The sequence below is a fragment of the Pezoporus flaviventris genome, unplaced genomic scaffold (genome assembly GCF_033815535.1).
Source record: "Pezoporus flaviventris isolate CSIRO_AGI_PZ_B2104156 unplaced genomic scaffold, CSIRO_AGI_Pfla_v1 ptg000036l, whole genome shotgun sequence".
NCBI lineage: Eukaryota > Metazoa > Chordata > Aves > Psittaciformes > Psittacidae > Pezoporus > Pezoporus flaviventris.
This window is the reverse complement of record NW_026892584.1, coordinates 15,362,823-15,390,234: the sequence shown is the minus strand read 5'-3', so window position 1 is coordinate 15,390,234 and position 27,412 is coordinate 15,362,823. Positions and strand designations below refer to the sequence as shown.

General features: G+C 44.3%; 2 protein-coding genes across 10 annotated transcripts in view; both read left to right on the top strand.

Moving 5' to 3' along the window:
* Positions 1–1,681: 1,681 nt before the first annotated feature.
* Positions 1,682–25,531, top strand: TMEM229B (transmembrane protein 229B). 7 transcript variants are annotated; one of them, XM_061463297.1, is made up of 4 exons: positions 1,688–1,821; positions 14,129–14,240; positions 14,997–15,080; positions 21,218–25,531. In XM_061463297.1, exon 4 carries the CDS (start codon positions 21,244–21,246, stop codon positions 21,745–21,747), a length of 504 nt encoding a protein of 167 aa, XP_061319281.1. In that variant the 5' UTR covers positions 1,688–1,821; positions 14,129–14,240; positions 14,997–15,080; positions 21,218–21,243; the 3' UTR covers positions 21,748–25,531. The 7 variants fall into 7 exon arrangements, with proteins under 7 accessions (XP_061319277.1, XP_061319279.1, XP_061319281.1 ...); XM_061463296.1 differs by lacking the exon at positions 1,688–1,821 and adding an exon at positions 4,913–4,928; XM_061463293.1 differs by lacking the exons at positions 14,129–14,240; positions 14,997–15,080 and adding an exon at positions 4,557–4,928 and having other exon boundaries at positions 1,682–1,821.
* Positions 1,702–27,412, top strand: part of RAD51B (RAD51 paralog B) — a 457,006-nt gene continuing 431,295 nt past the window's right edge. For all 3 annotated transcript variants that reach the window (XR_009745095.1, XM_061463287.1, XM_061463285.1), the window contains exon 1: positions 1,702–1,821. The gene's annotated coding sequence lies outside the window, so the exon portion shown is untranslated. The remainder of the gene's footprint in view (positions 1,822–27,412) is intronic.

The window sequence follows — 27,412 nt, the reverse complement described above, 5'->3', positions numbered from 1 at the left end:
TCATAAAGTTAGGTTGGCTTTGAAGCCTTTTGGAGTGTTCATATTTCTGCACTGAAGGAGTTGGGAGTGTGTTGCAGTTGCTTATTTTGTATGATTTTTTTAGTCTTTTACAAAAATCACGTAGACAAGTAGGTTTGACTGTAAAAAGCATTCTCAGTGTTCTTGTGATTCCAGGGAAACACTTCTAAAAAATCTTGTTTGCATGTGTCTGATGAATAGTTCAGTGGAAACCTATATCCAGCTGTGACAAAATGCACATAATGAAAATAGAATACATGCAAATCATTTCTGGAAACATCAACTTTAGAACAATTTATACCAGAACTGGCTAACAACCAAGTTCTTTCCCGATTTGATGTAAAAATACCTGGCTGTTAAAACAGCAACTATCTCTCATGATAAGAGAGTCTCCAAAGTAGATGCAAGCCTCAGTACATAGGCAGAAAGTGTCTCTAGAATACCTGTGTTACATTGATGTAATTAGTGATTTTATGCTGTTCATCACTCCATTAATTTTGGTGGGAAGGTTTTTGCTGGGGGAGGATTAGTTATTTAATCCACATTTTTAATGGGGGTGGTTTTGTAGTCCAGTATTATCTAAATAAAATTGTAATTTGTGTGGGGTTTTATATATATATTTTTTAAGGAAAATGTTTCTCTTGAATTCCTGTTGGACTTTGGTGCTCAAAAATTCTGACATTCATTAGGATATTGTGAAGATCCCGTTTGTTACGGTCTGACACATAAATGTCCTTGCTCTAACTTCTTCATGTGCAGTTAATCCATTAAAATGCTGTGTATGGACACGCCCTTGGAGTGTGAGATCTGTGAGGCTGACATGACTATGATGTTAGATACTTGTGTTGGAGCTGGCGCCCTGAGGCATGACTCCTGTGAAAACTGGGAGTGTGGCATCCTAAATGTCAGTGCATGAGGAGAAGTAGTACAGCCCCAGTTGATGGGCTCTGCTTGCTTGGGTCATGCAGCTGTGCTGCTCAAGCCCAGGATGGAGGTGAAACGCAGCTAGGTGACCAGAGTGGTGGGAGGAGGCAGCACCAGGGCCTGGAGGAACAGGTTGGGGTGGCCTGGGGGTGGCAGTGGCAAGGGCCTGCTTACACAAAGGCCACACACTGTCCTGGAGTGGGGAAGGGAGGAGAAGAAAAGTGTGATGATTGGAGAAGTGAGGAGGAGAGAGGTGGGGGAGATAGGGAGGCAAAGTTAGGAAAGGGAAGATTGAGATTGAAAGGAGTCAGCAAGGACTATTTTGCATACTGGGAGATAGCTGGGAAAATAGAGATAAAGCACTTTCTGGTAGACCTGTCAAGGGTTAACCAAGACCTTGGCTGAGATAGTAGCAGTGAGGAACCTTTGGTCACTGGCTCTAGTGAAATTGCTCAGTGTGTTTACTGCGGCTGGTATCCAGGAGGACAGTGGCAAGTCGAAAGACTTGGCTTCATCAGAGGAGTGGCAGCTGCCAGGAACTGCCCTGGGTAAGGGGCAGGTACAGGTTCCCCCCGGTGCTCTGAAGAAGTAAGGTCTGCCAGGACCCAATGTACTCAAGCTAAGTTTTCCATACACATAGCTCTTTCAGTGTTTAAAGCTGCTCTTGCACTGTATTTCATTAAGATTAAACTGTACTTCTTTGGTTTAGGAAGGCTGTCTGGTTGGTGTATTAGCTGTTGGTCACACACACCTGGTCTGAAAACAGCTGGCATCTGAAACAGCTTGGACTTGCTGGAGGTAACCCAGTCGACCTGCGAATGGTGTGAACCAGGACCTGACCAAGAAGCGGGAGAGCACCAGGATTCCTCCCTGGAAAAGGTAAGGGCTGGAGGGTAAAACTGGTGGGAGTGCACTCATGAACCAGAAAACCAGAGCAGTTGTACAGAGCTGACTGCATTGTCAAGTGGGACCTTTGAAATTTAGATCTGTAGGATGTATTAAGGATGGCAAGTAATGTGAAGTTATTTCCATCAGATTGCTTTCTGGAAGTGTAGGATCGTAATTTGGATACTGCCCTCAATTTCTGTCTGCTTTGAGCCACATAATTCCAATTGGTTGCAGTTTATATTGCCAAACTTATTCCAGTGTTATTGTCTCTTTAAAACCTCACAGTCAAATACCCTTAGGCATTTAAAACAATCGGGACAGTGGAGCAGTATCTCTGAGCTAAACCAGAGCAGTAGGTAAAGAGCAGAGGGTTGCTCTCTTCAGTAATACAGGAGCACAGGTGTGAGTTGGATGATGAGGAATCTATTCCTGGCCCTAACAAGTAGTGCAGTCTCTGCACCTGATTCACCAGTGTATTATGCTGCTAGTCTTTTTAGGCTTGTTTTGCCAGTCTCTTGTCTGTTACGCTTCCACAGAGTGGATGTAAAATGCTATCAGATTGAAAGGGTGATTTTTATCCCAAAGCAAAACTTTATATTGATCCTGGTAGATGGGTTGGACATTGTGGGAATAGAATGGCAATCTTCAAATCCTGTAGGGGTTTCAGAGCACTCTGTGTGTCTGCAGTGTGTGGTGGTGTGCCCTCACAGAAGGTTAAGTGAAAGTGCCCTGATACGGCTTGCAGTGGTTCAGGCTTGCAGTGGTTCAGGCTTGCAGTGGTTCAGGCTTGCAGTGGTTCAGGCTTGCAGTGGTTCAGGCTTGCAGTGGTTCAGGCTTGCAGTGGTTCAGGCTTGCAGTGGTTCAGGCTTGCAGTGCAGTGTTTTCCCTGTTGTGGATAAGGTTCCATGGGTAGGTCATGCACAGTACTTTAACTGGGAACTTGCTTTGAATATGTAGGTGCTACATACATAAAATTTAGATTGATGTAGCACTTTCCTCCCTCAGCCTATCCTCTATCAGGGGGCTCATTAACCTCTATGGCAGTGCCCAAGAGATCCTGTGCTAGGGTATTCTGTTGTCCCACTCTTGCGGAACAACATTCTTGTTCTGATAGACCCCTGTCCCTCTCAGACTGGGAAGCAGACCCAGTCAGCTGCTGAAAGAAAGCAGTAAACTTAATTGTGGCAGTGCTAACAGTGTGAATAGGCAGGGTCAGCTGCTGCCTCAAGCTCCAGCTGTGATCTTGCTGCCCATTGTGTAGCTGAATACAGAGCTTCAGTTCGTCAAAAAGTGTCATCTACTGAGTAGTAAAGTCCACGCCAGTGCTGCAAGGTTATGACAAAGTAAGTGTCAGCAGCTTCCTGGGAAGGCTACTGGTGATGGCAGAGCCAGTTTGTCAATGATGCACTTATGAGTAGTTCTGAAGAAAGCTGTCTCTGACAAGTGCTCTGGTGTATGGTACTGTTGCTGTGAGCAGAGCAAATGCTGCTGATCGCATGCCCTCAAGAACCATCAAAGGAAGCACAGACATCTATTACTGTTAAAACAAAAACTGAGCACTGTATGGGCACAGGACAACATAGATCCATTGACAGCAGAATAGGACTGAATTATTGACTCCTCCAGTGCCTCCGGTATGTTCCATCCACTCAGGCTGTTCAGGATGCTGTCTGCTGGAGATGCAGACAGATCTCCTTCCAAAGCCAGGGCATAACCCTGCAGACTATGATCACCACTCCACTCAGCTTGTCCTCCATGAGACTGGCTTGTGTGTGGTTGTGACATCCAAAAGGACACAGAAGTCACCTTTGGTCTTCCTGTGGGCTGTTGGTAGGAACTCTTGTGACATCAATGAAACTGGGCTGTGTCTGGTAATGCCAGCGTGGAATTGGCTTTGAGGTGAAGGCAGTGAGTTAGGACCAAGATGGAAGCACTGACTACTCTGGCCCATTTTGCAAAAGGGAGGTAGTGGGGCTGCAACTTTTATGTAGTATGGCTTTGGGTTTTGTAAGAGAACTTGTACTATGTCAGTTTGTGCCTAGCTCTGTCTTGCTGAGAAGCCAAAGTGTCTTAAAAGTTCCCTGAGCACAGACAGGATTTTTCTCACTGTGGAGAGGAATGTATTTAAATGGCTGTTTGGGAGCATCTGTGAAATATGTTTTTCACAACTTGTTTACTAATGGGCATTTGTCTGTGTAGTGGTTGTCAATTGGCAGCTGAATTTGAAAGGCACCGAGGACTTATGGAGCTTCAGGGACTAAATTCTCCTCTGATTATTCCATGAACTGCTCTAAGCTCTGGTAAGGTGTTGCTGAAGGATTGTTCAGAGGCTGTTCCTTGGCATAAAATGCACATACTTAGATGCAGAGGGGTTTTACTATACTTTTTTTTTCTTTTTTCTTTTTCTCTCCTGCTGGTTGGTATGAAGATTTCTTCAGCCATTTCACATACCCAGGCTGCACCATGCATTCTGTATTGCAGACTTTTGAGCATTTCCCCCTATTTTCTTTCAGCATCTTCCAGAATTTCATTGGTGTTATCAATGCTGTTCCCAGCCGCTAAGAAAGAGAAAAAATGACTGCTACTGCTGAACCCAGGACACTTGGCTATTAGGTTTTTGATGAGAGGTGTTCAGATTTTTAGTGTGGGAAAAGCTACCTGTAACTAGCAACTGCTGCAGAAATTATGGGCTTCTTTAAGCAAAAGTTTAACTCTTACGTTTACAGCTGTCTTGTAACGTGCCCTACCCCATTTTGAGAGCACTTCAGATGTTCTTAATGAACTTTGAGGAAACAAAGTGAATGGTACTTCAGTCAAAACAAGACACCACAACTTGTGTCCAGAGCAGTTTTCAGCTTCTCTGGATTTGTCAGCTAGGTGGATTTGCTGTACACTGAGCTGCCTTTGGAGTTGTCCTAGTCTGAAAGCTGAGTGAAGCCCTGGAAGCTAAGATTAAAATCCCAGACTGTGTTTGAAGAATCCTCACTGAAAGAAGTGGTGGAAGCATCCTGGGGGGGGGAGATTCCCCAGCTGGGTGAGAGGTGGAGTAGGTTTCATGAAGAACGATCTCAAGGAAGTAGGGGTTGGTCCTGAAGCAGGTAAAACATGTTTGTCCTCCTGTGGTCATGACAGAAATGAGATGATGATAAACTGGAAGAAACCTTTACCTTATGTTATTGGTTTGTGTTTTTTTAATCAGCAAAAGTAGATGAGCAGGCTGTGGATTTGTGGTTTCCATAGTGATATAGCTGTGAAAGCTTTTGCACGGCTGAGCTCTGCCCTCGCTGCAATCATTCTTGAAAGCTGTGAGTATTCAGCTTTCCTGCCAGGAAAATGTAAATATACATCAAACATGGAAATGGCTGAAAATGCAACTGCATGCTCATGATTTGATATATTTGCTGTTACCTGAGGTTGTGGATGTTAGGAAGCTCATCTCCATTGTGGCTTATTTCTCCTTTGTCCATCGCTCTGCACTGAAACAGTGCATGAGACTGTTGTAATACTAGAGTTCTTGCTGGATGTGTTGACTTGTATCCTTTGTTTTCTCTCATCTGTACATACACACACATTGCGCAACACTGATGCCTGTGACTCTGCTCACTCACACTGATATCAAACATGCACTGATCAAGAAACATAAGCCTAACTGCTTCAGGGCATGGTAACTTATTAGAGCTCCATTCTGTGAAGCTTGGAGAGGTATACTTCATGTATATATCTTCATGTACACTTCATAGCCATCGCGTCCCTTGTTCAGTGGCCACTGAAATGGGCTGCATGTGACATGAAATCATTGTTTATTTTAATGGTCATTTTGAGAGCATTTTAATAGTCAGAACATATGACCTTGGGGGAATTTTTGCCTGTAGAGAGAGCTGTTTGTGACTCTGAATGGCTGAACTTGAGAGCTGTTAAAGCTGGCTTTCAAAACAAGTCAGAGTATGGAATTTTTCAGCATCCCAGCTGATGGCTTATCAGTGGGTCATAGAGGTAGAAAAAGGAAAATGCTCAGTGTGATAAATGCTGGATGCACACATCAGATAGGCGTGTACGAGTCCTGCGCGTCCACTTGTATAGTCCAGTCTTCATCAGTCACTGGCATTTGTACATCTTCCTTTTCAGTCATACTGCTGCTGGATGCTTCTCTTGTTTCCCTGAACAAATCTTCCCCTACCTTCAGCATTTGTTTTGCTTGTCTAATGGATGTAATGGGTCATCTGTTCCCTTTATAGAAAGGAATGTTAATTATTTTCAGAAGGCTAATTAGGTTGCTAATGAGAAGCTCTACTGCAGTAATATTTCCTTTAATTACTCACTCTTAAGTGCTGTACAGAGAAGCTTATTGAATATGCTGTTAAATATAAATGCTTGTATCTGGCGTAGAGATGCACCTTCAGACTCCCTGAAAGAAATGCTTTGGTAAACTTGGGAATCCATGTGACACAGATGACTGAGCAAATAAGTCTGGTCGTGAGAGCCACCTAGCCACCTTGTTGTGTAGCCTTTTTGACTCCATCTGATTATGGTGTTTCTGCAAGTGACTGGCTGCAGTTGCTCTCTGTATTCCAGTTTTGCTTGACGGCTTTTGGCAGTATCGGTAACCAATTGTGCTACCTGCCAAACTAAACTATAGTTACGTGCAGCCTTCACACCAAATAGTTTAGCCTACTTGGCTAGATGGCAGCCAGAGGCACAGGGGAGTGACTCATCCAAGGTCATGTCCCAGATCAGGGCTAACCTGGTAATAAAGCGAGGGTATCATCAGCCCTGTGTAAGGGTGCTGCACTGTTTGGCCCTTTGTACCTCTCTTACAGTAAGCTATGCTGACCCCAAGACTTACATCAATTTGGATATTGCTTTGTGAGGAACACAGCTGCTCAACAACCCTATCCATGTATTGACTTTAGGAAGGTCTTTTTGGTTAGAATCACAGAGTAGTTAGTGTTGGAAAGGACCTGAAGATCATCTAGTTCCAGCCCCCTGCCATGGGCAGGAACACCTCACACTAAACCATGTCACCCAAGGCTCTGTCCAAACTGGCCTTGAACACTGCCAGGGATGGAGCATTTACCACTTCTTTGGGCAACCCATTCCAGTGCCTCGCCACCCTTACAGCAAAGAACATCCTCCATATATCCAGTCTAAACTTCCCCTGTTTAAGTTTGACCCCCTTACCTCTTGTCCTTTCAGTACAGTCCCTAATGAAGAGTCCATCCCCAGCATCCTTATAGGCCCCCTTCAGATACTGGAAGGCTGCTATGAGGTCTCCACGCAGCCTTCTCTTCTCCAGGCTGAACAGCCCCAACTTCCTCAGCCTGTCTTCATATGGGAAGTGCTCCAGCCCCCGATCATCCTCGTGGCCCTCCTCTGGACTTGTTCCAACAGTTCCATGTCCTTTTTATGTTGAGGACACCAGAACTGCACACAATACTCCAAGTGAGGTCTCCCAAGAGCAGAGTAGAGGGGCAGGATCACCTCCTTCGACCTGCTGGTCACGCTCCTTTTGATGCAGCCCAGGATGCGGTTGGTTCTCTGGGCTGCAAGCACACTGACGCTGGCTCATGGTCATTTTCTCGTTGACCACCAGCCCGAAGTCCTTCTCTGCCCAACCTGTAGCTGTGCCTGGGATTGCTCCGACCCAGGTGTAGGACCTTGCACTTGGCATGGTTAAACTTCATGAGGCTGGCATCAGCCCACCTCACAAGTGTGTCGAGGTCCCTCTGGATGGCATTCCTTCCCTCCAGCGTATCAACCGAACCACACAGCTTGGTGTCATCGGCAAACTTGCTGAGGGCGCACTCAATCCCACTGTCCATGTCAACGAGAAAGATGTTGAACTAGACCGGTCCCAACACCAATCCCTGAGGGACACCACTCGTTACTGGTCTCCAGCCGGACACTGAGCCATTGACCACAACTCTTTGCGTGTGGCCATCCAGCCAGTTCTTTATCCACCGAGTGGTCCATCCATCAAATTGATGTCTCTTCAATTTAGAGACAAGGATGTCGTGTGGGACAGTGTCGAATGCTTTGCACAAGTCCAGGTAGATGACATCAACTGCTCTACCCCGTCCATCAGTTCCGTAGCCCCATCACAGAAGGCCACCAAATTGGTCAGGCAGGATTTCCCCTTAGTGAAGCCATGCTGGCTGTCACCAAGCACCTTGTTGTTTTTCATGTGCCTTAGCATGCCTTCCAGGAGAATCTGCTCCAAGATTTTGCCAGGCACAGAGGTGAGACTGACTGGTCTGTAATTCCCCGGGTCATCCATTTTCCCCTTCTTGAAAATGGGGGTTATAGTTCCCTTTTTCCAGTCATTGGGAACTTCACCTCACTGCCATGATTTTTCAAATATGATGGCTTAGCAACTTCATTCACCAGCTCCTTCAGGACCCGCAGATGGATTTCATCAGGTCCCATATACTTGTGCACGTTCAGGTTCTTAAGATGGTCTCAAACCCAATCTCCTCCTGCAGTGGGCCTAAGGTCTTCATTTTCACAGTCCATGCGTTTGTCTTCGAGGGCTTGGGTGGTGTGGTCAGAGCATTTGACCACAGTGAAGACTGAAGTGGTGAGGACTGCTTCTCCATCAAGTCCGGGTTGCTACTTGCTTCTCTCCTTTTTTCATGCTTTGTGATAGAAATGTCAGTGCATTTTAGAATTGTTCTGAGAGTACTACTGGATTCTAGATGATATTTTAGTTTTAGTACTTCCAGCGTAAGAGGTGTTGAGTGGATCTCCAATGTCCCCTACTTTGTGATTGCTGAGCCTTCATGCAGCTCTGCAAAAGAGGTTTGCATTATGGCAGCATCCTCTGATGTCCAATTCCCAAGTCTGCTGTTAACCAGACTCTTGGAATTCTTTACACACCGTAGCTCTACCAGGGAAGATGGTGACAGAAGGCTGCTGAATGGGGGCCACTTCCAGGCATTAGATGATGTTCCCTGTGCTTATATACAGATCATTGTAGACCCCATTGGAGAAGGGGGGAAGGTCTGTCAGTGTTGTGAATGTGGTGCAAAACTTCATACGTTGTACTTGTGCTGTCAAAGTATGTAAGTGTGGGTGACTCTGAAGAGTGACTTGGGCATAAGAAATACCTGAGATAATTATTATCAGCATGAGTTAGCAAAAGTCATACTCCAGTTCTTTTCAGAAACAGATGTGCACTGGTAGAAGTATCTGTGCTCCACACATGCACAACTGCTTTGGCTGAGGCACATTCATTTGAAAGTTGACTTTGCATATGTAGCATTTAAGTTTACTTTGCATGTCTTTAGCTGTGGCAACTCTGAGCCAATTAAGATACAGTGAAGTAAGTTGGTTAGCTACATTGTGTTTTCTAGCTTCTCTCTAGAAGCCTATGCACAAAGAGCATGGTTGAAAAATGTCAAGGTGTTTATTTTGAACACCTTGGCATTGTTATGAAGTGTTATGCAAAGTAGTGGATGTAGTGCTGTTTAGCATGTGTGTAATGTGGCGGGTTTCTTGTTGCATGTATCGAGACTAGTTATATAATGGAAGCATATTTAGGTTGCTTTACTTGTGGTGGAAGATAAAAACTTAAATTCTTACTCATCCTACCAGCAGTTTATTGCCTAATACCAACTGATTGTCATAAAAGTCGTTAAATGCTGCAGGTTTGTGTACCTCTAGAAAGAAACGGACAAGCTCTAGAATGGCATGTGTTCCTCTGGGATTGTCAACAGTAGATGCATATTTGGACATGAAAATGACAGCTTTTAAGCATTTTACATAAGCAGGAACAGGATAACATATGGTGCCTCTCTGGTTCCATTTGTTATGGGTCATCTGATACTTGTTGAGCAGATTTTAAAGATGGTTTACAAAGAATTTAGGGCTTGGGGGTTTTAGAGAGGGCTTTTTTTTGGTGGCCAGTGTGAGCAGTATCAAACAGTTTTAGATAAAACTGAGGAATTCTTTTCTAGTCTTATCACAAGACAGTTCAGTTTCCAGCACACAGATGAGAACTGGCATCTTTGTTCAGCTGGCTCTTTGCCGAGAGGCATGAAGTACCTATTGCTGCCCTGAAGGAAAACAAGATAAAGAATAAAAGTCTTGTTTGATAAGACCTGAAATTACCCTATGTAACCTCAGGTATTTCACTGAAGTGGATGAGTGCTGCACATGCTTTAAGCACCTCCGAGCAGGTACTGGAGAGATGCAGGAATTGAAGCATCAGAAACGCTGAAACTCTAGTTTTGTCTCCATCTCTAGCTATCTTCTCAGGCTTTAGTAACTACTGATGGGAGCCTGTGGAGATAAAGCTTGTACATGAAAGACCTTTTTAAGCGCCTGAAATTCATGAATGAATTTAGTCCTTTGTGTGTGTGCGTCTGACGTTTATATGAAATTCAAAAGCTAGTAAAACTGGGTCATGCAAATAATTAATTTGCTAAAATGGTATCATGGTGCAGTAACAGTGTGAGGCAGATTACTGGAGGCTGAATCTCAAAAGAAATAAGTCGCTGTCAGAGGTGTGTTTCAGTCAGTGAGAGCTCAGTGACTACAAAAAGGAGGGATCAGCTTTTTGCCACTTAACAACTGTGTCTCCTAAAATAACAAGCAGTTGTTTGGAGCATATCTTTAAACTTTTATCTTCAGGGGATGGCAAACTAAAAGCTGAAAACAGGAGTTAAGGGCACCACAAATGAAGAGCTGGCCAGAAAGTTCCTGCCAGAACTTAGTATGACCTTGGGAAAGCCCTGCCCTGGCTGGGAGCTTTTTGTTCATTAATGGGACAGGACACTCTTCTCCCTCCTGGTCAAGGCCATTCTGTCTAAGTACAAAAGGACAATTACATGGTAGCTGGGTAGAGGCTAGGGTTACAGTTCAATGGAAAGAAGCCAGTAGAATAACCCTTCCATTAAAAGTCCTTGCCTGCTTTTGGATGAGACTCCAGGGTGGCAGGCTTGCCTCCATGCTGCAGAGGACTGCACAGCCGTGGTCGTTTTCTGGTTGTGCTTGCCAGGCCTGTGGGGGACTAAGTCCTTTGACCAGGTACAGACTGCAGTAAGCTTCCTCTTAACAAGTCGACAAACATGAGTGAAGGCTTGGTACTTGACAGAAAGAGAAACTATGGGAGGTGTTAAGGATGAACCGAACTTCATGGATGGGAAGCCATGGTCTTACCACTTCCTACTACACATTCTTGTCCGAGGGAAGGGACAGCACCTCTTCCAGGGTTTCAGCTGAGAGTGTTCTGCGTTTCACAGTATTTGGCCACTAGGCTGCCATAAGACTATACACAAATAAGCGTCTTCTGGGAGCTAGGGAAAGTATGTTCAGCTCAGTATTCCCTTCTCATCAAAGATCAAGTGCAACATGGTTTTTGAAGGAGAGATAATACATTTTGCAGGGTCAACTGATGTTGTGGATGGGTGAAAGGGGCAGTAAGTTTCAGACTCGGGCCATCTTTGGTGAGATCAGAGACAAACCTGATACTCAGTTTCAAACAGCTTCAAGCCCAAAGTAGTATGATCAAAGTTACTGAAAACACTCTGGGTCTGCAGTAGCTAATTCTCCCTGGCATAAGCATTTTGCTTCTGGAGCCCAGCATTGGGGAAGAATGATATGCATCACATCCCCAGCTGGACAGAGCCACTGGGCCACAAACTCCTGCTCCTTTGCATTTGTGTCCCCACATGTTCCTGGGGCCCATGTCTTACCACCACAAACCCTTTTGTAAGGGGAATTCAGAGTTGGTGAAAAAGTACTGTCTGGACTGTCCAGAGGGACATACGTGCTTTTGTAAATGAAAGTGAAGCTCTAACAGTGAAAACGTGAACTTTCTATGTTGTGCATCAACATGAGTTATTTGTTCTGGAATGAGCAGCTTCTAGAGCCAAGTAAAAGAATCCAGAGTCAACTGGTGTCTGACCTGTCTGGGGACCTGGGCCAATTGGTGCCCATGTTTGGATTGTGAGAACGTGTTGTCAATCATTGGGAATTAAATATTTATGAGAAAAAAAATGAGCTGTGTGTTTTGAAGCTTTTTCTTTTTGAAGCCTGAAAACCAGAATAAATGTGATTCTGGTTGCTAGTTCTGCAGCAGCAGTAAATAAGAAAGATGACATGGCATGATCTTTGAGGCAGAGGCTGTGTTTCCATGTGTGTTTGTGCAGACCCATGGTACCCTGATTTACTAACACCTGCTGGTAGTAATATTAAGGGAATATATGTCTTACAGTACCCTGATTTACTACTACTCTGCTGGTAGTAATATTAAGGGAATATATGTCTTACAGTGAAGTATTCTGACACAACTGAAGATGCAAGAAGTTCAGCTGTCTTAAACTTATACTTTTGAAAGGCAGGATGTTCAATTTTGTCTATAGTGCTACCATCTAGGACAGATGTATGCATTTGGAACCTTCAGCCAGTGATGGGTGCTCCTGCAGGGCTGTGACTGCTGGAGATGATACACAAAAGCCTGTGTACATAAGCTACAAAGATGGAGTGTTTGTGGTTGTAACCTGAAGGCAAAGCTTCCTGATACCTTGAGGAAATAACAGCACTACAGCATAAAAATGAAAGCCTTCTTTTGCAAAGATGTAAATAGCAACGAAGTACCCAGCACAGTGGAGGAGTATGTCTGCTGTGTAGGAACTAGGCCCTGAAACCTAAGTTTTTTTTGCCTTGTTATTCAGGAGAGAAAAATTTGACTGGTCTACAAAGATAAATTTATCTGAGTGATGCACTTACAGGCTGCTGTTTGTTTTCTGAATTGAACTAAACCTGAACAATGGAGTGCAAAACTTGCCACTAGTTTATTTGCACATACAATATATTTGAGTGCTGATTACACACTTTGCAAGCCAGTGATGACATGATTAATCCCTGTGTTAATTGATGGGCATCAGTCAGAGGAACTGTGGGAAACTGCTCAGTGGAGGTGCCTTTCCTGGCTGTAGGCACAGTTGTGTACTTGAGTATCTGTCAGACATGGTCAATAGGGTTGAGATTTATCCTCTTCTACCCTTCTTTTCCAGGATGTTTCTAAACGAGGACCTGTGTGAACTTAGCTCCACAAGGATTTCTTTGGTGAAAAAGAATAATTTAACAATCTGCTGAAGTTTTTTCCATGGGGGTTGTTAGGGAGAAACTTGATGAATCATAGCCTGGTGAACAGCAGATAGCATACCTGGTTCTTTCACATCTTGGCAGAAGTTTAATGTTGGGAAGGAAAAAAAAATTATTTATCTTCAGGAGGGAAAAGGATTTTCTGTAGAACTGCTATCAAGAGGACTCCAAAAGGGGAAAGGGAGAAGAAAACTTTTTGGCGGTTTTGGCCTGTGTTTCTGAAGGTGCTTTAAAGAGTACTCTTTCCTGTTTCATCTGTCTTTATGCAGTGCCTTACGCTTGCAAGGTCTAAACCTAAATCGGCTTAGACCAAGAGGTTAGGTTTCGTTATGGTCTGCAGCGTTTTGCTTCTCCTAGGTGAAGAGTGACTGTAGTTGCTAGCTGCAGGTGTTTACACTATCCAGTTACCTACTATCAGTTGAATGCTGGGAGTTTGTAAAGGCTTGTGTGCTGGTGAAGGGTAATACAAGGAGAGGGAAAGGATTCTTTACAGTTGTGTATATGCTGCAAGAATTTCCAGTAAAAGAAGCAGCTCACTGTCTGAAATACTGCTTTGAGTGTTACCTGCAACAAACAAGGAGAGACTGCCTTGGATCTGTTGATAGTTCTAAGGTTTTTCTTTCAGGTTTTGTTTTTATGTATTTATTTCTTTTTACACACACTGCTGTTATTCACAGATGTAAGTGACTTGGATTGCGTCAGGGCATTAGCAGGCTAGGATTTTAGATACTCTGACTTCACTGCCTTGATCATATTTTTCTCTGCCAAGCTTCATTTTCAATGTGAAATATGTTTGGATTTTTTTGTCTCTTCTCTTTTTATTTTCCTCCCTCAAACCTGGCTTTCCTCCATTGCATGCTGATTCTGGCTTGTTTCTGCAGATTGTTCAGAAGAGCTGGGCTAAGCATATTTAGTTGTTACGGATACTGACCTCTGAGTTGTCCAAGTCAATTTGTTGTTTTATAGCGTTGGAGTGAACTGGAGTGTTTGCTTTTCATTTTGCTTTGGAAAGAAGATGGAGCATTTGCTAAACGAAAAGAAAAAAAAAAACTAAAAAAAAAGCAAACCAACCAAACCCTTTTCAGAAAAGAACTGTCTGGCTTTCCATCAGCTTTAGAAACCATGAAAGATGTGTGATACATAATGTCTTGACCGTAATGTTGTCTCTTCTTTATATCTGTTGGCTCTCTAGTGACAGTGGAAAGGATATTGGCTGCAGAAAAATCTTGTGAACTCTCAGCATGTTCTCAGGATAAATTCTCTCTCTCTCTCCATTCATCACTGTTTCGAGTTGCCTTTTGCTGGTAAGCCATGATGTGCATTATGTTCTTTGAATGTCAGATTTGCTTCAGTCATCTAATGTGACGTATTAAGCCCAGGCTTTCAAAAATGGACATGAATATTGATTGGCACTGTGCTTGAATACATGGTTTGAAATTAAGAGGTCCAGCTCCCAGGCGCTTACAAGTCAGGCAGATGTCCATTGGGGAACAGTGATTACTCGCTCACACCTAGGCCTGCAGTCATGGGCTGTCAGCTTGGCGCAGCTTTTAAAAAATGGGTTCTAGAAACTCAATTCTGCTCTTACTGCGGAGAATGAAGTCAGCCTGGACTTACTGCCCAGGTTAAAATAATGGTAAATCCAGCAACTGAGCAGCCAGAACTGAAAGAAGGCTGATACAGATTCTCAGGGCAGGTTGTGCTCCCCTGGACATGCCATCTCCTTGGGGGCAGACCTTCCACAGTACTGGCTCCCTCCTCTGCAGTATTAGTGGGAAGGTCTGCCTGCTCCAACAGTGGGGTCCTGGCTTCAAAGTTTCTGCGTTGTGTTGGGGCCATTTCAGGGACACTTGGGACCTTCCTGTTCACTTGCTTTCTTGAGAGTATCAGCAAATGCTGGGGACTTGGGTCAGCTTTTCCAGACAGAAGAGGGCAACAGGTGAGGCACAGGAGTCTAGCAACAAGCTTGGAAAAGGGTATGACCTTATCTGAAAGAGGTGCTAGGGAGATTTGGGGTAATACTTCTAGATGCCAAGTTCGGACTCTGTCATTTTTCACAGATTTGTCTTGCAAGTCTGGTGCTTGCTTGACTCTTGAGGGCTTTCAACTTCTGTCAGGAGCATACGTGACCCCTCTTGGTCACTGTAAGTAAAGAGCTGCTGCCTTTATTAGAAGGAATGGTCACTGTGGGCTAAGGTGTGTTTGTGTTAAGATGATGCTATGTGTGAGGCAGGGAATGGAAGGTCTCAGCTTTCTGCACTTCTGCTCCCATTAATGAGATCACAATAGCCAGAAAACTATTCTTTAAACTCTGTCTTTGTTCTATGATGCTGTGTTTTCTCTGTCCTCTGCAAAGCCCCCTCTACGCTCCCTGCCAAGAAAACCCTACCTCTCTCCTTCCTATTGTGAAATGATGCCTTCTGGGCAGCCCACACACAGGCATTACCGTAAGAACTACACTTCCCCATCCCTTTGGCTTAGTCTTGTAATTGGATTCATTTAATCTCCTTTTGTCGTCATTCTTTTTTACTGTATCCCAATTCTCTCTGGAACAGATTTGAAAGATAGGCAGGGATCAGAGGCTGCCAGCAGGTACAGGGTGAGCTGGGCAAGTGAACGAGGAGTGGCAGGGAAACAATGTGTCTTCTAAGGGCAAGGAGCTAGAGACGAAAATGAGGGGGAAATAGAGATTGGAAATGAGCTGTGCTTTGTTTCTTGCAATATGTGGCAGTGTGGGTGGAACTCAGAGGAAGGGAGACAGCAAGCATCCTGATGGAGTCCAGAGAGAGAAGCAGCACAAACAGATGATTAATATATTAAGAACTAACCAAAATCCCAGGGCTGCAGATCCATCCTGAAAGCGCTAAGAGTAGAGAATGGACATCAAGTCTGTATTTGGAGACATAGGTCTGTGGCATGCTTTTAGCTTCATTGCAGGGCTTGATTAATCAATCTGCTGGAACTATTCCACACTTCAGTACGTTTGAAATTCTATTTTCTGAGCCACAGTTAATTGAGGCTCTTAGTTACCTGAAGGATGAATATCTCCTCAGAGTTATGACTTCAGCACATAAATACTGCTAAGACTTTACTCGTAAATCTTTAAACACTGATGAACTAATGTCTTGGAGCCAAATCCAGCATCAGTGTTCTGTAAATCAGCAGTGCCAGGAGTGATGACACCACCCCCTGCACATATAGAATGCTCCCTTTGGGAGCACGGTCACCAGGAGAGGACAAACAGGGTATGGCACGGCAGTTGGCACAGGCAGGGTGAGCAGGGAGGGTCCAGAAGCCTGGCAAGCATAAGAGGTAAGGTCAGATAGTGGTCATCACGAAGGTGCTCAAGGATAGCATCCTCTTGGCAGAAGGCAGATTAAACAAAGTCCACTCCGCTGGCAAGATGCAGACAGAGGTCCCTCAAAAACATGTCCAGGCATCTGGCTGTAGTGAGTGCCAGAGCCTGTCAGTGATGTTATATGGTGGCTGTGCAAGATGTGACCAGGTTGATGATTTTGCTCTGTATGGTGGTAGAGCTATGGGAAGAGGTGGAATGGCTAAGGAACATAAGGGAATCTGAGGAGGATGTTGACTGGTGGAGCCGTACTCTACCATCCCTGGGAGAAGCAAGCCAGCCAGAGTGTTTTAGAGGAACTATTTCTATTTTAGCTGCTTGAAATATGATTTGATGATGATGGAAAGCATTTCCATAGCTTTGAATTTAGAAGATCCCTGTTTTCCACAAAACACCATAGTGTGAGCAGCCTCAGTACAAACATGGCTGGCCACATGCAGTCTCCATGACTCGTTTGCTCTCTGCTGAGACAATTGCATAGGTGGCATTTTCTGGTTTTCAGGAAGCCACTGCTCATCCCAGTATAACTGCCTCGGTGATGAATGTCTTCTGTTTTCCTCAGGAGACTGAATAGATACACATTCAGAGCTTTTTGGTCTGTATTACTGTGACTCCAATAAAAGTCTTGCATCACCAAGTTCAATTATCTGCTTGAGTCTTTTCACAAATCTCTATCTCTTACTGAATCCAGTGTTGGCTTTGTGTTTGGATGTTTCACTAATGTCCTGCAACTACTTTTCAGCTTGATATCATGAATAGCTGCCCAATAAAACAATACTTCTCTCCTTCATTTCCCTCTTGGGACCTTCTTGTGCTGTACTGCCTACCAGGCACCAGACAGCGCAGTATGGCTGGGAAATCAGATGCTTGGGAACAGCTGCAATTTTAATTTTTGTAAATGCTCAAGTGACTTGTAACCTTTATATTGTAGAGTCCCCAACTTGTGCAACGATGTGCTGTAGCTTGTTGCAGTCTCCCTAGGTATCCTCCATTCCCTTCTATGTCTTACTCTGTACTTCTTGTATTATTTTGAATAAAATGTTTTACAGGAGGACCTGTGATTTATGGATTTGCTTAGTGCTTAGCACAGTGGGACCAGTTTATATTTGGGCTACCACAGTTCAGCATCTGTCCTGCCTTGGGATACTCTTAATCAACAGACAGCATATGGTAAGAAGGAAGTTCCCATAGAGTTTGGGCTGACTGGGCATGTGTCGGTAGAAGACAAATATTGAGACAGTGTCAGCATGTTGATGCTGTTCACCTGGCAGTTGTGGTGAAAGGCTCAGGATTCAAAAGAAGTCAATAGTGGTCTTTGCAGTGGCTTAACTTGTGTTGCAGACATGGTCTAGATTCAGTTATTAGACTTCTAGTGTCTAGATATTTTGCAAAGTTTACAAAATAAGTAGGGAATAAATAGATAATAATTAAGTATGTGGTACAGAACCAGGGAAATGAAATCTTGTACAGAGGAAATGGTGTGGGGTAGAACAGGACGTGGCTTGTTGGATACGTTTCTGTGAGTCTTCGGCTTTAGTGGGCTGGTGTAAGACAATGGAAGTAGCTGTTGAGGGGATCCTTTGAATAAGAAGGGAAGGATCTTCTGTGCATTTGAGCTGACTTTGTGAACAGATTTTCAAATGACAAGGAACAGCTTACAGAAGTACTGCGTGCTGGGGTTGTTCCTTGCTAACTGTTCAAATACATTTCATGTAAAGCTGTAGAGGGAAATGCAAAGACTAAGGGCCACAAATGGAAAAGCTTAGAAAGGCTTATTGAAAAGAGAAAAACCCCATACAATCCCTGGCAGCTTAGTAAAACTTTTAGAATAATTTTCTTCCCCTGGACAGCGACATTCTGTATTTCCTCAGTGCAATAGGTATGACTTCTAAGGACTCTTCATCTTCATCTTTTGCTGTCTGTCTCAGATACAAAATATTTCTCCCTGCTGCAGCCATATATCCCCGTTCTGACAAAAGATATCTACAGCCCATTTCCTTCTTACTGCTTTCCTTTACTTCTGTACCTCTGACTATTAATTTGTTCTTTGTCATGGTTTAACCCCAGCCAGCAACTGAGTAGCATGCAGCCACTTGCTCACCCCCTGCCAGTGGGAAGGGGAGGAGAATCAGAGACAAGGTAAAACATGTGGGTTGAGATAAAAACAGCTTAATAGTTAAAGTAAAATATAATACTAATAATAATGAAAAGGGAGATAACAAAAAGAGAGACGGAGAAAATTAAAAAAAACACGACACAACCAACAAACAGTGATGCGCAATACAGTTGCTGACCACAACTTGCCCATCCCCAAACAGCAGTCAGCCCTTCCTGGCTAATTACCCCCAGTTTCTATAATGGGCATGATGTGCTGTGGTATGGAATATCCCTTTGGCTAGTTTGGGACAGGTATCCTATTTCTGCTTCCTCCTGACTTCTTGTGCCCCTCCTCACTGGCAGAGCATGAGAGACTGAAAAGTCCTTGATCAGGGTAAGCATTATTTTAGTAATAACTAAAACATTGGTGTGTTATCACCATTGTTCTCAGACTAAAGCCAAACACAGCACTGCACCAGCTACTAGGAAGGAAATTATCTCAGCTGAAACCAGGACATTGTTGAAATTATGTGAGAATGGAGGAATGATATGAGGATTCAAAGTTCTAAGCTCATCAGCTGTGCTGGCTGAAACTAACCAAGTAGCATTACATTGACAAACTTATTCTCCTCACAGAGAAAGTTTGCAGTGCCCTTTCTTTACACATCAGCTTCTTGTGGATAGTGTGGATGTACACTCCCTGCATATTTCTCATGTGCTCTTCCAGTACTGTCATGCAGGGTCTCTTGGGGCTGAACTGTTAGAAAATACGAGGGAATTCTTGGTGACACTTTAGTCTTTTACCTACAAGCTCACAATATACTGTTGACCTGATCTGTAGTAACTGTTCAGTGTCCTGTGTAAAATGAATCGTGCTGTTAGGAAATGGGTCTTTGTTCAAGGACCCACACCATATGAAGTGCCAAGACTGATTGTTTGGGTGTCCATTTAAGAGAGGAGTGAACAGGTCATGGATAGAGCTCTGTCCTTTTCAGCATAAATATTCCCCTGTGATATTTTGCGTATCAGCATGTTCATTATTATAGTTCCTTTTTCCTTATAAAATTTCTCTCACCTTGCATCAGAATTTTAGTTATACTGCATGTTAATACTTTGTTCAGAGAGGCATTTGCTCACAAGGCAGGGCATTGAACATTCTCTTTCCAGATGGCATTGGAATGTCTGCATGTAAAGTTAGTGTAGTCCTTTCCTAGCACTTTGTGCCACAGAACTGACAAGTGCAGAGCAAAAAAGTTAAATAGTGCCTGATAATGACTCAAGAGAAACCCAACTTGAAGGAGTAACTTTCTAAGAATGAAAGAGGTCAAATTCACCCTGTGGTGTAAATCTGTAAGGCTTCAGTAAAGTTATGCTTAAAATCAGTGACTGGGACAGTGACTGTAAGTGTGGCAGAGCAATGCTTAGGACCTGTAAATCTGTACAAAAAGTATAAAAGCATATTGTGCTGAAACAGTTCAGTGATAAGCAAATTGTGCCTTTTCAAAACCTCTTCCCCAAGTTTCTTCCTGTGGAGACAATTAGAGTTTGTTCTCATTTCCTACTTATCATGACTAACCACCTCTCTCTATGCTCAGCTGTTCCTTTTTATTCTCCTCCTTTGTGCTGTCCTGATGCCAAATCTGAATGGATTTCAATGGTTCTCTTGTGCTTTTTGACTTCGTATCAGGCAGTCTGACACCATAAGAAAATTATTTTACAAATCCTAGTCATATAATGCATGAGTTCTTCAACAGAAGAAATAACAGTTCAGCTGAATAATGGGTGCGAGGTGCAGTGTTTGACAGTGTAAAACCACTGAAGTTTTCTCCTCCAGTTCCCTTTCTGTAGCTCACATCAAAGCTTAGCTTTTCACTACAGTAAACATTTTGGATATAAAGACTGTTGGTGACAGCTGGAAGGGCTCAGGTTTTCAATGGTGTGTTTGTCTAATCTATTCCATATTAGAATCAGAAAAGTAGGGGACAGTGCTGTTTCTTGCCAAGAGCAAAAAGGTGATGTGTGCTCCTTGTGACACCATGGAATGGTTAGGGTTAGAAAGGACCCTAAGACCATCTAGTTCCAAGATGACTGTATTTTTCTACTGACTTGCAACCAATAAGTTTTTTGCCAGCCTCACCCCTGGCAAAGCCCTTGTACATGTCGAGTCCCTCCTTATCACCAGCGCAATACCAGCTGCATCTCACTTCTCAGGCAGAGCAGGGTATGTTGTCCAGGCCCATGCTGAGACTTGGAGCCTGGTAAGGTACCACCTTTCCCCAGAACTTGTTCAGCCTGGAGAAGAGAAGGCTCAGGATATACCTTCTGGCATAATATAGTAAGACTGTTGTTTTCCAATACCTAAAGGGGCCTACAAGAAATCTGGAGAGAGACTTTTTACATGGGGCATGTAATGATAGAGGAATGGTTTTAAACTGAAAGAGGGTAGATTTAGATTAGACATTAGGAAGAAATTCTTCCCCGTGAGGGTCGTGAGGCACTGGCACAGGTTGCCCAGAGAAGCATCCCCGCAGTGTTCAAGGCCAGGTTAGGCGGGGCTTGGAGCAATCTGGTCTAGTGTGAGGTCTCCCTGCCTGTGGCAGGGGTTGGAACTGGAGGAGCTTTAAGGTCCCTTCCAACCCGAACATTCTGTGATTCTGTGACTTAAAATTTGCTGTGGTAAAAATTAAGCAATTTAAAATTAACTTCTTTCTCAGATTTGTCCTTTGTGGATGTTGCCGGTTTGTGCGTGGTGCCATCATGAGGGCTTGTGACTTCTTTGTTGACTCCCCTCTCTCTTTCTCTCTCTCTTTCTCTCTCTTCTCATTTCAGGGTGCCTGCTGGGGTGTCTCACAAGAATGGCTGCAGCAGAACCCCTGACTGCTTTCTCCCGATGGTACCTGTATGCCATTCATGGGTATTTCTGTGAGGTGATGTTCACAGCTGCCTGGGAGTTTGTGGTCAACTTTAACTGGAAGTTCCCAGGTGTTACCAGTGTCTGGGCGCTCTTCATATATGGTACCTCCATCCTCATTGTGGAGAAGATGTATCTGTATCTCAAAGACAAGTGTAACATTTTAGTGCGCTGTCTCATTTACACGCTCTGGACATACCTCTGGGAGTTCACCACCGGCCTCATCCTGCGCCAGTTCAATGCCTGCCCATGGGACTATTCACAATTTGATTTTGATTTCATGGGCCTGATCACCCTGGAGTATGCCATCCCATGGTTTTGTGCTTCTTTCATCATGGAGCAGCTGGTTATCAGAAACACCCTGCGTTTACGGTTTGATGAGACTGCCGAGCCGGGGGCCCCCACTGTCCCCGTTGCCTTGGCCAACGGCCATGTGAAGACTGATTGAGCAGTGACTCGGAGCCGCACTTAGCAGTCTGAGAGAGCCCAGACCTCTGCCACAGACTCTCAGTTCTGGCTCTGACGTACTGCTCCTTGCTGTATGATAAGATTCATAAACCCCGTTTTTCTAATGGGGGTGTGCATGGGATGTACCAGACAAAAATGGAACCAATGAATTTTCTATGGATTTTACTCTTTGGGCTCCAAGGACCAGTATCTAGTTAGGTAATTTCTGATTTTAACTTATTACAGATGAAAGCAGTCCTTTTGCTTACACTTCTATGTGGAGAAAGAAGAAAAAGAAATGCTATGGTGGAAATAAATCCAAAAAGAAAAAAAAAACAACTATTAAGTGGATGGGCATGGACACGCCAGCTAAGTTAGTGATTGGCTTACTCCATTAGGCAATATTCAGGTGCTTGCTTGCAACCAATACCTCCCGTGGGACCTGAGATGCTGCAGGAACAAGGAAGATCCATCTGCTCTTGAGAAGAACCTAAGACTGTCAGTCTGCTGGGGAGGTAGATGGTGTTCCCCTCATGAGGGGAGTCTCTCCCCAGGTTCTTTCTTGCACCATGAAAAAATCTGGTGCTGGACATCTTGCTGAATTTATACAGATCTTGTACTTTTTGAAATCTCAGTCCTGATTTCTCACTAGATTTTTTTTTTCTTTTTTTCTTTTTTTAATAAAGGCCTTTTTTGCCAAGTGAATTTTACTGTAATCTGTGCAATCTGAATCTTGGCAAAAGGCACAAGAAATAGCATAAGTCTTCCCATCTTCTTTGTCCCCCCAAAGCAGACCTTGCCTGAAAGTCTGCTGCAGATTCCAGCTCCCATCTCAGCCGTGCAAACCTTGCAGAGACTGTAGAGGCCACAGAGGTTTTCTGTCTCCTTCCCAGGGATTCCCCTGTTTCTGGTGATGTCGATGACTTAGTCTGGCTGCAATCCATTGTATTTGAAGGTCAAAACCTTCATGTGGCTAACGTGGTATCTGGGATTTGGGCCTCTGGCACTGACTCTTGCCTTCCTTCAGCACTGACAGATGTATTCTGCTCAATTCTGGCCAGTATTCTCAGTGTATCAAAGTGATTTACTTTTTCTTCCCAAATTCTGCTTTAAATAACCACAGCCATACAGTTGTGACAATAATTGGAGGCAGCAAGAGCTGTACCATGCTGCCTGATATGTTATTAAAAAAAACCCCAACACCCAAAAGTAAAAAAACCCTCTCTGAAGAGCAGTTCTGCATGCTCTGCCTGAGTGAGGTGTTGAGTTAGCAGCAGCAGGGGGGTGGAGCAGGAAGGAGTGCGGTGGCTCCATTGTACTTGCACCAGGGACAGTTTGAAATTTAACCTGTTGGGGCCATTTGAGGAGTACAGGGAAAGCTGTGGTGCAGGGAAGGTGCTTGACAGTGGCAGCCACAGGTTCATTCATTTGCTCTGGCAAGTCCTGGCTTTTGAAATTAGCAACAAACACAGAGCTTCCAGCTGCCCCATGTTATCTTGCCTCTAACTGGTTTATGGGGAAGGTTTGCTGTAGTTGCCCTGCAGGGCCAGATTAATTTGAAGTGTTCTTCCATCATGGTCAGCAGAGATGCAGCAGGGATCAATTTGGCTTGAAATGCAATTGTGTTGTAGGATTGCACTCCTGCATTGGAAATGGCTGGGCTATTTCTGTGCTGGTGCCTGTCTGTGGTAGGGAGTGCTCTGCTGTGAACTTGTTCCTTGCCCTGGGGTACTCATTCCTGAGGGCAAAAGCACTCCTATCTCTGTGAGGAGAATTGTTTCTTAGTTCTGCCCTTAGGAAGGCAGTGTTAATCCTTTATTGTATCACACAGAGCAATTATTTTATCCCTTACCCCATCCTTCTCACATGGCATCCATTGCTGGCAATGGACATATAAAAACACTGGCGGCAAGGAGTTAATCAGATCTGCCCTGGGGTTTGCAATGTCTCCTAAAGCATCCAGAATACTTAGGTCAGTATTTAGAGTTCCCTTTCTATAGTTCATTAACTTAAAAGAGAACAAACACTGAATAGCTTTTTCTTTTTTGTCCATGCTGTGATGTCAGTATTGCAAGATCAGAGGAACAGGGTGGAGTTTTGATGGTCTTGGGTGTGTAGACCCAGCGAAGTAGTCACCTTACACTGTACATGGGGAAAAAAAAAAGAGATGAGATTTGTACGTGGGACAATGTAGATGAGCTCTACTGGACCAGACCAAGAAGTGGAAGGTGCAGGTGAGAGTTAGGATCTCCCCATTTTGGCTCTGGGTCTGTCAGGGTCGCTAAGCAGTGTATAAATAAAGCTGGGTTGTCCTCTCAGAGCATAGCTGAAGTGTGGAGTCATGCTGCCTCCTACACCACCCCTGCATCATCCGAAACCCTCAGCTTTGTAGAAACATCCTTGAGATCCCTGCTTTCTCTTTAGCTGTTGCAAAACTCTTTTTAAATGATTAAAAGGAGTTGGCAACATGGTTTGGTGACTCCCAGCTGCAGCTAGGGCTGGGGAAGGAGAAGTGGCTGTCCACAAAGCTAACCTGGTGCATGATAACAGTCATGTGTCTTTAGAAGATACTTCCTAAATGACACTGGTTTTGCTCAGTGATGTAATATTTACATGCTCAAACTACGGAGAGGTTTTCCAGCAGCATCTGGTATCTTACTCCATGATCCTTATTGCCTGTGCCATTGTAACAGTGATTGTAGTCTGCTTTCCACTGATGTCTGATATGTACCACCCAGCTATTGCATCCTCATAGAGCGGTAATTTACATCCAGAAGTGCACTTTACTTGCAGCTTGCACACCAGAAACAGAAATGGACCCTGCAAATTCATAAATAAAATAATTATACACAATACCATGTACCTAATGCAGCAGCATTAGCCAGACTTCTCCTTTCTGAGCAACGTGGCTGCAGTCAGAGCTTTGTCTTTTCTGCAAAATCTCCCTTTTTAATACATGTGATGCTTCTTACAACATCTTACAGAAGTTCCCAGAGCACATTACCAGGGTCTCAGTGGCAGCTCAGCGAGAGCTCGGGGGCTGAACTGAGATTGTAGAGACATTTACATTGAGAAAAAGAAACGCACAAGGCCTAACGTTTGTTTGTGTGTCTTCCTTGGTAGATTAAAGTTGCCTGTTTTGAGTTCACCAGCAATAAAACCCCTTGTGATTTATCTCCCTTGTCCTAACGGCAGCAAGGAGAGTGGCCCATCGCTGCTTTTCTTTTCTGGGGGTGGTGGGATATGGTCTCCGGTCACCCCAAGATTCCAGTTTGTTTCCCTTCTTTTGCTTATCTCTTGTGTGGTCCACCCTACAGGATCTCAAAGTACATGATGAAATACAGAGTCTGGTGTCCTGCGCACAAGAAGCAGTTCAAGCATTACTGTGATGTCTGTTCATACTCCAAAGATCTTGCCAGAGGGAAACGGTTGATATACAGCAGGACCAGACTGTATTCTTGGTCTCTGGTGTTACGATTGAGAGAAATGTGTACATATGTACCAGGTACTATTGCGCCTTTGGTCTGAATGCATTTTGTAATTAAAGCAGAATAATCCTATCAAAGCTTTGCTTGACTAGTCCTGTGACTGTGAAAGGTAAAAAGAGACTGCAGGGCTTTAACTGCTGTGAGAATTAGGAAGTGGGTGACTGGAGTCCTCCTCAGTTCAATAGCAGTGCACTGCTGACTGGTTTTCAGAAACCTGCACAGGAAGAAAAGTGAATTCTTTGTTCACGGGAGCTTCTGCCCTTCCTGTACTATGAATAAAACATGAGCCACCACTAAGATGTGAACTGAAACCAAATGTTTTCTGGTTTAGTTTATCCTGGTCCCTCAATACATGCAACCTGTATTCAAGCGGGGGCTTGCAGACCAGAGTTTTTAGCTTCAGTTCTGCCTGCAAACTGCAGCTGAACCACCTGAGGAGAAGAGTACTCTCTTCCCCTTCCTTCCTGGACATCAGCAGCTGCCAAACCCCTCTGTGATCTGTCCTCTGTTGTAGAAGGAAATCTCTCTTATGGCGCTAGTCCTTGCTAAACCAGAAGCTGTTACCACCATGCGTCCCCTTGCCCCTCTGCTTTGACCCTGAACAGCCAAGTCACAGAGCTGGTGAGACCTCAGGAGCGTGGTGCCTGCTTGGCATATGGCCTCCACTAGTACCTGTCTTCCCTTGCTCCCATCAGAGTGTCCTGAGCCGCCCCTGGGGAAGGGACCTTCCCTTCCTTCCACCTCCCACCCCAGGGAATGGACAAGCTATGCTGCTGCCCAGGGATCTCGGCACCACTCAAGGTTTTAAGCTGACAGAGGTCAGTCTCCACTTGGGCAGGTGAACTTTGATTTTAAGGGCTGGTAAGGCTCTGGCCTTCAGGCTTATTACTGGCAAGTCATCTACAGGCATGACTATGAATTTGTATCATGGAATGGCTTATTTCTTCTAGGATGGGAGGGGTTTGCTCCATCAAGGGTTTGCCACTTGGTTTACTGCTTCGTGAACAAGAGGGAGGGTACAGAAGCAGGAGGTGCCCACAGTACCCTCTCTGCTTTTGGTCCCTGGGCAGCTGGCACAGATGCCAAGGGAAAAAGTGCTGTCTTGAGAGAAGTGCTAGGGAGGGCTGGGGATGTACTGGTTAGTTTGTGTCCAAAGGCACCACTTAGAATACAAAGCTATGCTTTTCTATGGGAGTCTTTACTACCCGCAGCAATGCAAAAGTTGTCTGCTTACCCCAAAGTACGATTGCCTAAACTTAACTCTGAAGTAGAAGGGATGTTTAAAATCTCTAGCTCTCTTTTCCTGTAGGAGATTCCTGACCTACATCTTAGTGGAAAAATACACCTAGAGATATGAAAGCTAGTGCCTATTAAGCACTATAGGTACTAAAAGCCATACAGTTCTGTGCTCCATCCTGCTAAGTTAATCATGCTGAGAAGCAGAATACCTTGTCTCACAGAACATGCTGCCATGTGGCTATACCACTTTAGGACCTGAACAGTACAAACGCCTACTCAGGAATGCATTTTGCATTTTAAAATGTATTCTTAATTCCATGGGTTCCAGTGGAAAATGTTTGTCATGCTTAAGAGGGAGAAGACTGAGATCCCATATAAGCTTCATTACTACTTATAATTTACTTGAGAACATCTAGTTTAAAGTTTCAGCTACTTAACTGAGACTCTAAAGACCAAATGTGGAAGGTGACTTGTCACAGCCTTGGAGCACATCGCACAACTGCAGACTGCACTGCAAGTGGAGTCTGTGCAGCTCAGGTGCACAACCAGGATGAGCTTCCACCATGCAAGGGCTGTGATGAGTGCAGGGGGTGACACAAGTCCCGTTGGTGGCAGAGAGAGGACTGGTGGTGACATCTACATTCCCAAATCTTCAAGACCTGAACAGGTTGGAAGCCACTTTTCCAAGTTCTCTGTATTTGGGACTTCTCGTAGGTCTAAACAAACTGGCAGGTTTTCTGTTCTAAGGGAAGCAGACCATTTCCTGGACACCTTACACTGGAGTCTGGGCGGCTCACCTCTCCGTTTGTAGCCACTGGATTTTCTGATGTGAATGGCCTCACAGAATCTCAGAAAATAGCAAATTTTAAATGGTAATCCCGAACACTTGACATCAGCTTGTATTTATGCTTTAGTCAATTTAGGAGCTAAAGACCCCTA